Below are 14558 nucleotides of genomic sequence, written 5' to 3' on the forward strand. Positions count from 1 at the left end.
GTTGACAATGCTGAAGGTGGCTGACAGGTCAAGGAGCTTGAGGATGCAGTACTGCTTCTGAGCTTTGGCTAAGAAAAAGGCCAACAGTGACTTGAGACACACAAGGTGGTCCAATAAAAGGTATTCCCTCACCCACCTTGTCTCTCTAATATTCTGAGACCAACACAGCTACAATTACAATGCACACAACAATTAATGACTTTGGCAAGGACAGTTTCAGTGAGTGGTCACACAATGAAATTAATAGGCAACAGGTTTAAGACCAACAAAATGAAGTAATTCTTCACACAATGCACAGGCAACCTGTGGAACTCCTTGCCAGCAGTTGTTGTGAAGGCCAAAACTATAACTGGATTCAAAAATGAATTAGATAAGTTCATGAAAGATAGGTCCATCAATGGCTATTAGCCAAGATTATCAGGGATGCAACCCTATGCTCTGGGTGTCCCTACATCTCTGACTGCCAGAAGCTGGGAGCGGATAACAGGGGATGGATCACTTGATATTGCCCTATTCTATTAATTCCCTTTGAAAGATCTGGCATTGGCCACTGTCGGAAGACAGGATACTAGGCTAGATGGATCATTGGTCTGACCCAGTATGGTCATTCTTATGTTTTGTTGAGTGCAAGAGGGGGAAACCAGATTGGAGAGGATCTAGGCTGGAACTGGAAGAGAGAAACGCCAGACTGCAATTGTAAACAATGTATTCAATGAGCTTTGAGTTGAAAGGAAGAGGGTGGTAGTTGGAGACGCAAATAGGATCAAAGGGAGGGGGTGGTTTTTTTCTGTTTGGTTTGGTTTTGAAGATGGAAGAGACTAAAGCATGCTTGTATTGTGAGGGGAAAGAGCCAGAGGAGAGTGCGAGGTTCAGGCAAAGAGTAAGGGAGGAGATGAGAGTAGGCACAAGGGAGATCAGCAGATGGAATAGGGCCACTGGAGTGTTAGAGGAGCAGCGCAGACAAGAATCTTCTGTGTCTGTGATCGGGAAGAAAGAGAAGAGAGTTGTTGAAAAGGAATGGAAGGCAAACTGAGCAGGAGAAAGATTATTTATTTTGTCAATTTTCTTTTTGACTAAATGTACAAGATTCTGTGTGGAGACAAGATGGTAAAAAGGTGTCTGAGACTACAGACATGGGATTCTCTTCCAATTCGCTCCCCAGATTTCCTAGTGGGAATCTGACACAAAAATAAAAATATTCCTAAACAGCACTTGCAAAGGACTTGTGGGTTTCCCAATTTGTCTAAGTTTCATCCATTAGCAAATTATTGCAAATGGATTAAATATTATAGAGCTATTTCAATTAGCATATGCTAACTTAGAGCTCACATAAGTCCCTTTTAGTTGATGTTAACTGAAAAGAAAACCTCCAACGCTTTTAAAACAAGAGAGGGATTTTTAAGTGAAAAAAGTTTGCACAAATACGGTGACAGCAAGCTGATAGAGTTATTATTACTCAGGATCATGAAAATGAAAGTAAAGGAAAGAAGTTGAAAACATAAAGGTAGATGCTGAATATGCTACAGTAAGCCAAATTCTCATAATGAAAACATTAAAGAGAAATTGTGGATTCATGTTTAAATGTTATTGCATAATGCCACCACAGAAAATACAAGGTTATAGAATATTAATTATGAAAAGAAATGTTTTAAATGCTTGAATTTAATACAAGAGATTTGCAAAGCAAAAAAGAAACCCAACCCCCCCGCAAGAAGTTATACCAAAATATTGTACTTCTGCAAGCCCTACAAATATCTTTATTTGGAGATAATGGTCATCTTATGCTAATGCTTTTGAGAGTATATATGACAGCTATCTTATCTGTTAAGCAAACAGTAAATGTTTGAGTATTTACCAGAATGTTTAATTATCAAAGTAAAACTGGAGGCTCTATTTTTAAAGCAGAAAAGGTTGGTCCCATAACAATGTTATTCCACCGATAGTGTTTTCGGTATAAAATGCCTCACTTAGATACAATTATTTTGTTGGAGGGTCATTGGCATAGCAGATAAGCGGTTGTCCCCATACCATTACTGACCTACTGAGTTCCAAATAAGAGTATTAGGGAACAGACCTCTTGTAGGAGCTTTGAGACAGCAAGTCAGGGAACAGCTTGGCAATGGGTCTTCCTTGCAACTATAACCTAGATACTAATATTTGACTTGGCATGGGTATAAGCTACTAGAATGCTCTTCCCCTATTGTTAACATGAGTTAGATATAGTAAAATTTACTGTAATGCATTCAAATAGGCTACTGAAGTGGTCCTCATCATGCTCTCATTCAGGTCAATAGCAAAACTCTGACTGACTTTATGGGGACAATATCATGAATGCTTGATTTTAGCAGCTCACCATTTCAATTTTTTCCCCAAATGTAAAATTATTTGGGGTACCCCAATTTTCTTTTCCCATCCTCTTTGCTTCTCACTTTTCCTCAGTGCTCTTCTGTCTATCTGTATCTTTGGGTATGTCTACACTGCAAATAAAAACTCGAAGCTATTTGTACTTTATTCATTCAGTTGTCACAACTTCCTTTGAACGATAAGCAAATAGCCAAAGTGAAATGAAGTTTTCTTAAATAATTTAACTAAAATAAAAGATTAGTAAAAACAAAATCACTGAGCATAAAGCCATTTTCTTAATCAAGATACCATTACAAAACTGAAGAATTATTGAACTACAAACGGCACATACCTCAGAATCGGACACAACATCCACATCATTTCCAACTGAGTCAATGAAGTCATATGCCATGCCAAAGCTATTTTAAAAAAATATTAGAAGTTTAAACCATTGCATTTTGACATTTAAAACATAACTGCTTGTTCCTCAAAGAACTTAGTGCCTCTTTAAGAAAACCCATTCTTTCATAAAAAATAAAAAAAAAAAAAGAGTTTGTGCATTTCCATCTGTGAACAATTCCAAAATAAAAAAAGGCAGAGAAAGTAAAAACAGGAATTCACTAACCTACCTAATTAAAACACATGTATTAATTCTGCCCACTGTTTAATGTTTTTTAAAAATTCCCTGCTGCGCACAGGGTCCACAAGAGTAATGTGCCACTTAAGCCCTAATTTGGCAATTTAAGAGGTGTGAGCCCTGTGCATAGTGATTTTCATCCAAGATGCCAATCTGCTTTGAGTGATTTGCACGCATTCAGCAGATCATCCCAGACTTGACACTGGCTGTGATACCAGAGACATCTTTTTTCATTGCTGAACTTTCCTTGTCCAATTTCCAAAATAGCAAACCACCACGTTTTACTAATTATTTTCCTTAGGTATTTGCCACCTATTTTTATTTTTTAAAACATACATTTATTGTAGGCACTGCAAGAAAATTTCCATAAACGTGTCCATTCTTATTCCTGAATTTCCAAGCCCACAGCCAATTCCAGACTAACAGTAAGGAGGCTACAGATTTGTTTCAGAGTACTATTCCATTTCCTTACATGATCAAAGAGCTGAATTCCTATTACTACCTCAGTCAATCTAGCCTGACCAACTAATGCCATCCAATTGCAGGTAGTCAACATGAAGTGAGTTTGATTGTCTCAGTCCATTTGCCAGCATACACAACGCAAAAATCTACCATCATAACTGGAATTCTTAATCACCTTCTAAGCAAGAAGGGATTAAAGCATATTGGGTGAGGGAAGGCAAGGGAGAGTGCAAAGACAGAGAAAGAAGGAGAAACAGAAGGGATAACAGAGAATAGGACAATTTGTAGTGATGTCAGTGTTACCTTGAAAATAGTTTGCTTTTCTTGCTGTTGCCAAGAATGGTTGTTCCTGCCGGCCCCAGTTTGGCGCTTTCACGTAACCAATTGGCAGGTGGAAGTTTCAAATCAGTCTTCTCTTGAAGACGGGCAAATGCTGCTTGTGGTGGGGCAGATGAATATTTCACCACAGCACTGCTTTTTACTTCATTGCCGCCAAGAAATAACACTGATCCCTAGTTTGCAGAAAAGAAATTAGAGTCCTTCATTCATAAATTAGTTTCTTAAAAAGTTATTAGACTTTACTTGATGTCAGTTCAATTCCATTAACTGATGATACTAGGAATACAATTAACAACAGGCCATTTTCTACCCAACTTAATTAAGGCCTAATCCTGTAAAGATTTACACGTTTAACTTCCCACATTGTGATGAGTTCCACTGACTTCAGTAGTATTCTTAAGCTTATGCTTAACTTTATGTACTGTGAGAAACGCTACTGAAGTCAGTAGAACTTACCACAGAGCATAAAATGAAGCACATGCTTTATAAATCTTTGTATGATTTAGACTAAGAAAACATACTGCAGAACACTGGTCTCATTACAGATTAAGTATAATGCTTTTCACTATTATGTGCTGACAGAAATAAGGGTTTATAATTACATTTTTAACTACCATACCTCAGTCCTGGTGTAAATATACAATTACTAACACAATTGAAGACAGGGTATTACACGTCAGACAACCTTAACTACATGTGCTGCTATGTGCTCTGCTTAAATTAGCGCCTTTCATTTTAAGCCTCCCAAAGTGTTTTATATCTTTATTCAGAATATGTATCATTCCCATAAGATTAGTAATAACCAACCTGTATCAGCATATCACAGAACATCTGAACATCAGAAGAACAAACAGCAACATAAATGCACTTTAAGTATTACCACATAGAAAACTGAAACAAGCCCTCATTCTGGTGTTCAGCTGTTTTGCAATGTGCCAGTTGCTCATTTTCTACCCCAGAGGTTACTGCTTTGTAGCAGTAATGTGCATGCTGTGTGTAGGAAAGGTCCTGATTCCGCAAATGAATCTGAGCGAACAGATCCGTAAGCCCAGGCAGACCCCCAAAGACCTGAAGTGGGGCCTGTCCAGGGTCTCTTTACTAGAGCTTCTGGTTTCCCAACGCTGCATACAATAGGTGTAAAGTCTGAATATGCAACAGTCATGCATAGCAAAAGTAACCAGTACTCTCTTATTTCAGAGTAACAGCCGTGTTAGTCTGTATTCGTAAAAAGAAAAGGAGTACTTGTGGCACCTTAGAGACTAACCAGTTTATTTGAGCATGAGCTTTCGTGAGCTACAGCTCACTTCATTGGATGCATAGCATATCGTGGAAACTGCAGAAGACATTATATACACACAGAGACCATGAAACAAAACTTCCTCCCACCTCACTCCCCCGCTGGCAACAGCTTATCTAAAGTGATCATCAAGTAGAGCCATTTCCAGCACAAATCCAGGTTTTCTCACCCTTTCCCCCGCCCCCCCCCACACACACACATACAAACTCACCCTCCTGCTGGCAACAGCCCATCCCCCTTTGAAACCCCTCTTTATAATGCGCATGATAATCAAGGTGGGTCACCTCCAGCACTAATCCAGGTTTTCTCACCCCCCCCACCCCCCCCCCTTTTCCAAAAACCACACACACAAACTCATTCTCCTGCTGGCAACAGCTCATCTTACAATGTGCACAGCAATAATCCAAGTTTAACCAGAACGTCTTGGGGGGGGGTTTTGCAGGAAAAAAACAAGGGGAGACAGGCTACCTTGCATAATGACTTAGCCATTCCCAGTCTCTATTCAAGCCCAAATTAATAGTATCCAATTTGCAAATGAATTCCAATTCAGCAGTTTCTCGCTGGAGTCTGGATTTGAAGTTTTTTTGCTTTAAGATAGCGACCCTCATGTCTGTGATTGCGTGACCAGAGAGATTGAAGTGTTCTCCGACTGGTTTATGAATGTTATAATTCTTGACATCTGATTTGTGTCCATTTATTCTTTTACGTAGAGACTGTCCAGTTTGACCAATGTACATGGCAGAGGGGCATTGCTGGCACATGATAGCATATATCACATTGGTGGATGTGCAGGTGAACGAGCCTCTGATAGTGTGGCTGATGTTGTTAGGCCCTGTGATGGTGTCCCCTGAATAGATATGTGGCACAGTTGGCAACGGGCTTTGTTGCAAGGATAGGTTCCTGGGCTAGTGGTTCTGTTGTGTGGTATGTGGTTGTTGGTGAGTATTCGCTTCAGGTTGGGGGGCTGTCTGTAGGCAAGGACTGGCCTTTCTCCCAAGATTTGTGAGAGTGTTGGGTCATCCTTCAGGATAGGTTGTAGATCCTTAATAATGCGTTGGAGGGGTTTTAGTTGGGGGCTGAAGGTGACGGCTAGTGGCGTTCTGTTATTTTCTTTGTTAGGCCTGTCCTGTAGTAGGTGACTTCTGGGAACTCTTCGGGCTCTATCAATCTGTTTCTTCACTTCCGCAGGTGGGTATTGTAGTTGTAAGAATGCTTGATAGAGATCTTGTAGGTGTTTGTCTCTGTCTGAGGGGTTGGAGCAAATGCGGTTGTATCGCAGAGCTTGGCTGTAGACGATGGATCGTGTGGTGTGGTTGAGCTCATGCTCAAATAAACTGGTTAGTCTCTAAGGTGCCACAAGTACTCCTTTTCTTTTTACCAGTACTCTCTTATGTGACAACAAACATGCAAATTCTTTTAGACGAATGCCTCAGGGCAGCTTCATCTGGTCTACACTGGGATTTCTGACACTCTGGGCATAGCTACACTGAAAACTTCAAAGCGCTGTTGCGGGAATGCTCCCACAGCAGCCTTTGAAGAAGTGAGAGTGTGGTCACGCGCGAGCGCTGGGAGAGAGTTCTCCCAGCACTCCTGGTAATCCACCTCCACAAGGGAATTAGCTCCCAGCGCTTGGAGCCTGCCTACACTAGCGCTTTAAAGCGCTCAGACTTGCTGCGCTCAGGGGTGTGATTTTTCACACCCCTAAGCCAGCAAGTTACAGCGCTATAAAATGTAAGTGTAGACAAGCCCTTAGTGTAACTACACCATGCAAATCCCTACTCTAGACAATTTATACTGGTTCAGTTTACTTTAATTTGAAACTGAAGCGAACTTCCCCAGATCAGATCTACACTAGGGATCTGCACCAATGAAGCTATACTAGAAGCTGACATCCTAATTTAACAAGGCTATTTTTGTCTGTCTTGTACAGAACCAAATACTCTGTCAGTGCACAGCAAATAAATAATAAAAACTGATTACCCTGTAGAGCCAATCATTCGTAATATTCCTTTTTATTAGAAAGGTTAGCAACCCTGAGTTTAGTGAGACCAGAGGGACTTCTATATTTCATTTCTAATGACTATTTTCAGAGGGCTAGGCTTTGCAACCCAATGGGGCACACAAGCATAGATACCAACAGTTACAGTACGGCTAAACACAACAAAGATTCAATAGCCATGCCCCAAACCCTAGTTTTGGCTACTGCATTAAAATACCAAAGAAATATTAAGGAGAGTAGGATTTGGGGAGCGTGGGGGGAGGAAGAGGGAAAGGCAGAGTGAGGAGAAGGAAGACAGGCAAGAAGGGGAAATGGTTCGAGGGGGTGGAGGGGAGAGAGAATTTAAGGCTATGCTGATTTCTTCATTGAAAAACATCCAAATGGTGGCTTTGGAGAGCTCCTCTTCTTTCCCCTGCAGCTCAGGCACCACACCACTACACAGAGTAATTTGGCATACTAGGAAGTTTGCACTGTGGTAGCAGTTCATTATTATCCTCACAGGGTATGTCAGTTTACTACATGTTTGCACTGTTGTTTTAGCTGTGTTGGTCCAAGGACACAAGGAGGTGAGGTAATATCTTTTATTGGCTCAACCTCTGTTGGTGAAAGAGACAAGTTTTCAAGCTATACAGAGCTCTTCTACGGGTCTGGAAAAGGCACTCAGAGTATCACAGCTAAATACAAGGTGGAACAGATGTCTAACTGCAGTGTAGGCAGCAATGCACCCCACCTACTAAACGGTCTGAACTGTACCTAATGGGTGTTCTCTAGAAGCCATTCCTACTGTGATAGAAGAGAAAGTGAAGCTAGATGTGTGGTGTTATAAGTTTCGTTGAAAGAAGATGGCTAATGAACCCTAATTGCATAGAGGACGCTTATTAATAACTGCCAATATTTAAAAGGTCACCTTTACATGTTTACCCTGAAACCAGGTCACCTCTATGAAGCAGAATCCAATGAAAGAAACTGAACTCAGTAGTGATCATCGCAATGTGCAACGTTGACAAGACAAATAGATGTCTATTTTATCTAAATTTAGCACATTTTATGGAAGTACTTTACAAGCTCTCCCTCATCCTAGAGAAATATATTCCCAGCAGCTCCTCTGGAGTAGGCCCATATTTGTTTCCCCTCTTCAAGACAGGAGAGAGCTGGCTTATTCACACTCCTGAGGGCCATAAATTATAGCAACGTAAGTGGTAGTGTGTATGAGCCCTAAGTGCAAAGTAGGGAAGAGGAGCATAGATTGATCACACTCAAATTCATTCTAGACACTGACCCTCTGACTTTGGGAAACAGACTTAACCACTCTTGTTTTCCTGTCTTGAAGAGGGGAAGGGCCTGTGGCAGAGCCAAGGGTTGAGTAGTGAGCACCCCCCAGCACAGTGGAAAGTTGGCACCTGTAGCTCCAGCCACGAGTCGGTGCCTATACAAGGAGCTGCATATTAACTTCTGAAGAGCCCCATGTGGCTCGGGAGCCGCAGGTTGGCCACCCCTGGCGTACACTATCCCGAAGCGGCAGCCCACTCCACCTGTCAAAAGAAACCGGCGGGGCGGGGCGGGACAGCCACCTCAGGGCGCTCTCTTTCTAACTGTAAGCCTGGGCGCTGAAGGCTGACGCCGAGGCAACGTGAAACTGCCACCCTGCCAGCGTGCCGGAGTGACACCTGGTAATCCCACCGGTGCGGAGCGGGTGCCCAGGCCCCCTGGCTTGCTGACACCCCCTGCCCCGCACCTCCGGGGGAAACCGTGGACGATACCCCGGCTATGGACACCGGCGCGAGTCCGCAGGGCAGACACCCCGGCGTGTGTGTAGACGGGGGAGAGGAGCGGGCGCCCCGGCTCCAGGACATCGGGTGAGGGAGCGGAGCCCACAAGCGGACCGGGCCGCAGCGAACCGCGAGCTGGCTGCGGGCTCGGAGCCCGGGGGGAGCCTGCCGCTCACCTGCTTGAGCTCCTCGGGGTCTCCCTTCACCGCGACGGGCCCCCCTAAGTCGCTTCCCGCGGCGGGGCCCGCTTCAGCACAGGCTCCCCAGGGCGGGGGAGCCCCCGTGCCCTCCATTGGCTCTGTCCTCGCAGCCAGCCCGGCCCCGGCGGGGGCAGAACCGGAAGAACCGTGAGGCCGCAGCTGCCACTAGCGGCCCAAGAAGCGGAGGGGAAGGAGGAACGGAAATCTCGCGGAGAAGGCTTCTTCTCGCGGGACTTGCCGAGCGCGGCTGGCTGCCGGCGCAGCCCTTGTGTACGCTCGCGGCTCGCGCACGTGTTTCGGCACGTGCGTGTTTGGCCCGGTCTGGCTGCGGGCTGCGCGCTGAGGCGTCAGGGAAGGCTGCGCTGTGGGGAGCGGTTTGTTTCATGTCCGTGCATGTGGCCCTCATAAAAGTAACAGCAACGAGTCTGTTGCATGTTGGAGTGCGTGGAAGTGGCGCCCGTGTGTGCAAAGTGCAGCAGCCAGTAAGATTTCAGAGTAACAGGCGTGTATTCGCATAAAGAAAAGGAGCACTTGTGGCACCTTAGAGACTAACCAATTTATTTGAGCATAAGCTTTCGTGAGCTACAGCTCACTTCATCGGGTGCATATTGTGGACAGTGTAGAAGATCTTTTTATACACACAAAGCATGAAAAAATACTTCCCCCCACCCCACTCTCCTGCTGGTAATAGCTTATCTAAAGTGATCACTCTCCTTACAATGTGTATGATAATCAAGGTGGGCCATTTCCAGCACAAATCCAGGGTTTAACAAGAACATCTGGGGGGGGGGGTAGGAAAAAACAAGGGGAAATAGGTTACCTTGCATAATGACTTAGGCTTGAATAGAGACTGGGAGTGGCTAAGTTAATTGTATCCAATTTGCAAATGAATTCCAATTCAACAGTTTCCCGCTGCAGTCTGGATTTGAAGTTTTTTTGTTGTAATATCGCAACTTTCATGTCTGTAATTGCGTGACCAGAGAGACTGAAGTGTTCTCCGACTGGTTTATGAGTGTTATAATTCTTGACATCTGATTTGTGTCCATTTATTCTTTTACGTAGAGACTGTCCAGTTTGACCAATGTACATGGCAGGGGGCATTGCTGGCACATGATGGCATATATCACATTGGTGGATGTGCAGGTGAACGAGCCTCTGATAGTGTGGCTGATGTTATTAGGCCCTGTGATGGTGTCCCCTGAATAGATATGTGGGCACAGTTGGCAACGGGCTTTGTTGCAAGGATAGGTTCCTGGGTTAGTGGTTCTGTTGTGTGGTATGTGGTTGCTGGTGAGTATTTGCTTCAGGTTGGGGGGCTGTCTGTAGGCAAGGACTGACAAGAATTTACAAATCTTGGGAGACAGGCCAGTCCTTGCCTACAGACAGCCCCCCAACCTGAAGCAAATACTCACCAGCAACCACATACCACACAACAGAACCACTAACCCAGGAACCTATCCTTGCAACAAAGCCCGTTGCCAACTGTGCCCACATATCTATTCAGGGGACACCATCACAGGGCCTAATAACATCAGCCACACTATCAGAGGCTCGTTCACCTGCACATCCACCAATGTGATATATGCCATCATGTGCCAGCAATGCCCCTCTGCCATGTACATTGGTCAAACTGGACAGTCTCTACGTAAAAGAATAAATGGACACAAATCAGATGTCAAGAATTATAACATCATAAACCAGTCGGAGAACACTTCAATCTCTCTGGTCACGCGATTACAGACATGAAAGTTGCGATATTACAACAAAAAAACTTCAAATCCAGACTCCAGCGGGAAACTGTTGAATTGGAATTCATTTGCAAATTGGATACAATTAACTTAGGCTTGAATAGAGACTGGGAATGGCTAAGTCATTATGCAAGGTAACCTATTTCCCCTTGTTTTTTCCTACCCCCCCCCCCAGATGTTCTTGTTAAACCCTGGATTTGTGCTGGAAATGGCCCACCTTGATTATCATACACATTGTAAGGAGAGTGGTCACTTTAGATAAGCTATTACCAGCAGGAGAGTGGGTTTGTGTGTGGGGGGGGGGGGAGTGAGAAAACCTGGATTTGTGCTGGAAATGGCCCAACTTGATTATCATACACATTGTAAGGAGAGTGATCACTTTAGATAAGCTATTACCAGCAGGAGAGTGGGGTGGGGGGAAGGTATTTTTTCATGATTTGTGTGTATAAAAAGATCTTCTACACTTTCCACAGTATGCATCCGATGAAGTGAGCTGTAGCCCACGAAAGCTTATGCTCAAATAAATTGGTTAGTCTCTAAGGTGCCACAAGTACTCCTTTTCTTTCAGCCAGTAAGAGAATATCATAATGCCATAAATCCATGGTATGCCCACACCTTGAATACTGTGTGGCATTCTGGTCGCCCCATCTAGAAAGAGCAATATTAGAACTGCGAAAAGTAGAGGGGCTAGACAAATGATTGGGGTATGGAACAGCCTCTGTATGAGGTGAGTTTAAAAAGACTGGGACTGTTCAGTTTAGGAAAGAGGTGACTAAGGGGAGGTATGATGGCTATACAGTCATGACTGGTGTGGAGAAAGTGAATAGGGAATTGTTTTTTACCTCTTTGCATATCACAAGAACTAGGTGTCACCCCATAAAATTAATAGGCAGCAGGTTTAAAACAAACAAAAAGTACTTCTTGAACTCATTGATGGGGGTGTTGTGAAAGCCAAAAGTATAACTGGGTTCAAAAAATCAAGTATCGGAGTAGCCAGGTTAGTCTGTATCTACAAAAACAACAAGTTGCCACCAGACTCCTTGTTTTGGGGTTCAAAAAAGAATTAGATAAGTTAATGGAGGGTAGGTCCATCAATGGCTACTAGCCAGGATGGTTAGAGATACAACCCCATGCTCTGAGTCTTCCTAAACCTCTGGCTGCCAGCAGCAGGGACTGGACAACAGGGGATGGATCATTTGATAATTGCCCTGTTCAGTTCATTCCCTATGAAACATCGGGCACTGGCTACTCCTGGAAGACAGGATATTGGGATAGTTGGTCTATTGATCTGACCCAATATAACTATTCTTGTGTTCTTACAGTAAGCTATCTCCATGAGCTTCCTTAATATTAAGACTAATGGCATCCAAATTATTGCTTTGATCTGTAATTACCAGACATTCTTTAGCAGATGCTTACAGAAGTTACAGTACTCTGACTAGTCAGTTTAACTTGTGTTGGGAACTAAAGCCTGGAGGTATGTTGGGTAGTATAATTTAAAATTGAATGACAGCTTCTTGACACCTGGATGAGGTTAGGTAGTTACCTACAAATGACAGATCTTTGCACTTTTATTTACATTTTCTTTTTAGTTAATGCAGTTGTTATTCACAGATCTCACTATCCATGTGCGTTCTTTTGTTAGCTAATTAGTAAGATGAGATGTAGAATATTAAAGCACCAGGAGCTTTGGCCCAGAATCTCAAAGGCACGCAACTCTCATTAAAATAAATGGTTGTTAGCCGTATAAATACCTTTGAGGAGCTGGACATTTGTACTTGCCTACAATAAATGCCTTGCGATGCTCCAAACCATTCATATTTAGTGTCAGTTTTTTCTTGCTGCATTTTCCACTATGGCATTTGGTTCCCTTTAAAGTTAGACTAACCCATCCACATTTTATAAAACAAGCCAGCATCATCTAAAATGCAAATGTCATTCTCTGAACAGTTTATAAGAAGATAAAGACAAGTCTTGTTTAGTCTCTAGATTAGTCAGGACTTTTGGGTTCTACCTACAGTAGTGCCAAGACTCACTGTGGGACCTTTAGTAAATACTTCACCTCTCTATGCCTCCTTTCTCTGTCTGTAAAATGGGCAAAGCAGCCCTAGTATTCAGTTGACTGTTATTCTTCACTTACCTTCACAAAAATTTTTTTGAAGTGTTGCTAAAAAAAGAAAATGGCTGCCACGTCCACCTCAGATGAAGTGATCCCACTGTTTACAGATTCCTTCCAGAGAGAGATGTTGCAGATTATATCCCACTGTCATCTGACAATTTCACCATTTGTTACCTTGAATTTCTCATTGACAGCTCTTTCCTTGTAGCCTGATTTGTCCCTGTGATCTCATGGGGCTATTTTCAGCAGACAGAGCCAACTAGTGACAAGTTTGCTACATTTGTTCACTAGTACAATTCCCCAAGGATTTACTGGGGAGGATTTAATAGACTTCTCAAGTATCAGTGAAAGAAAGAAATATCTAATACCTATCTTGATATCTCTTTACCTAATTAGATGTTTAATTGCTTGGGGAACTAGTGTTCTTCATTTAAAATAAAGATAGTGGAAATTCTAATATTTATAAAAATGAGAATGTTAAACAAAGCATGTGTTTATTGTTAGTTTTAGAGACTGTTTATCATATCTAATGTTAACAACAGTTGCTCCACTATTTGTGAGGTTCTGTCAGCCCTTCCACTGTAAGTCCCATCTTGAATGCATATAAAATATTTGCCATAAAAATTAATTCCAGGATGAATCTTGCATATAGATCTTATATGATAGGCACAGTTTCTAGTTACATAGTTCAGAGGGCAAATCCTGAAATTCCTCATTCACCCAGTTTTATTAGGTCTCGCTACAGTTTCTGTGGAATCATCTCTAGCCTTGACTAACCTAAATGATTTTATATTTGCAAATTTTACCACCTCAATGATCACTCCCTTCTTCAGCTCATCTAAAGCAATTTAATTAGGTCAAGAAAATATTATGGATTTCATGTTATGGGAACCCTTGAACATATTATGGGGTATATGTATGTAAACCTTCACTCATGGGGGAGGGGGAGGGGAAAGGGAAAGAAGTGGTTCAGAGGAGCTCAGCACCAAATGGAAAATGTGGAGGAAGGTTAGTTTTGTGGCTACAGCACCAGACTAGGATCAATTCCTGGCTCTGCCACAGACTTCATTAAAGATAATTAACTATCAGACATTCTGCAGCAGAATCAGAATGTAGCCCAGGCTGCAACTTCAAAGTGCTGTCTATATAGCTATTTTCAGAGCGCTAGCGCAAGCCCACTAACCCAAATCTGTTAGCCTCCCAGATGGGAGGCTTACTCCAAATGTTGTGTAGACATACCCTTAGGGCAGGGGTTTCAAACTCGCTGCCCGTGGGCCATCTGCGGCCCGCAAACCTCCCCAATGTGGCCCGCAGAGCTCCAGCAGTTTTGCGGCCACGTCTCTCCCTTGGCCCCACCTGCTACTCCCAGCACTCCCCCCCCCCAGGGGCCCCAGCAGCACAGGGGAGCGGAGCAGCATCTGCCTACTCGCTCCACTGGCTGCCAGCCCCTCCCTGTGGCCCCGGGGCGGGTCGGGGCGGGGCTGAGCTTCCCCGCTCTGCCCCCGCCCCGAGCGCCCCTGCAGCCAGTGGGAAGCTGCGGGGGCGGTGCCTGGGAGCCGCAGCGCACGGAGACCACCCCCGGCCCGCCCCTCTTTGGAGCCCCAGGTAAGCACTGTACCCCCACCCCCTCCAAGAGCCTGCACCC

At 43.7% G+C, this 14558-nt stretch overlaps 1 protein-coding gene across 4 annotated transcripts in view; it reads right to left on the bottom strand.

The window, feature by feature from the left end:
- Positions 1–9284, bottom strand: part of EDRF1 (erythroid differentiation regulatory factor 1) — a 48408-nt gene extending 39124 nt beyond the window's left edge. For 3 of the 4 annotated variants that reach the window (XM_037905763.2, XM_037905762.2, XM_043550548.1), the window contains exons 1-3: positions 9023–9284; positions 3746–3954; positions 2696–2762 (exon numbers count right to left, since the gene is read on the bottom strand). In XM_037905763.2, the coding sequence (XP_037761691.1) occupies positions 2696–2762; positions 3746–3954; positions 9023–9139 (393 nt within the window). In that variant the 5' untranslated portion in view covers positions 9140–9284. Of the gene's footprint in view, positions 1–2695; positions 2763–3745; positions 3955–9022 lie in introns of those variants that run through there. The other variant, XM_027819689.3, reaches the window with a different exon arrangement.
- Between the last annotated feature and the right edge of the window lie 5274 nt (positions 9285–14558).

This window comes from Chelonia mydas, chromosome 7 (assembly GCF_015237465.2).
Source record: "Chelonia mydas isolate rCheMyd1 chromosome 7, rCheMyd1.pri.v2, whole genome shotgun sequence".
In the NCBI taxonomy this organism is placed as follows: domain Eukaryota; kingdom Metazoa; phylum Chordata; order Testudines; family Cheloniidae; genus Chelonia; species Chelonia mydas.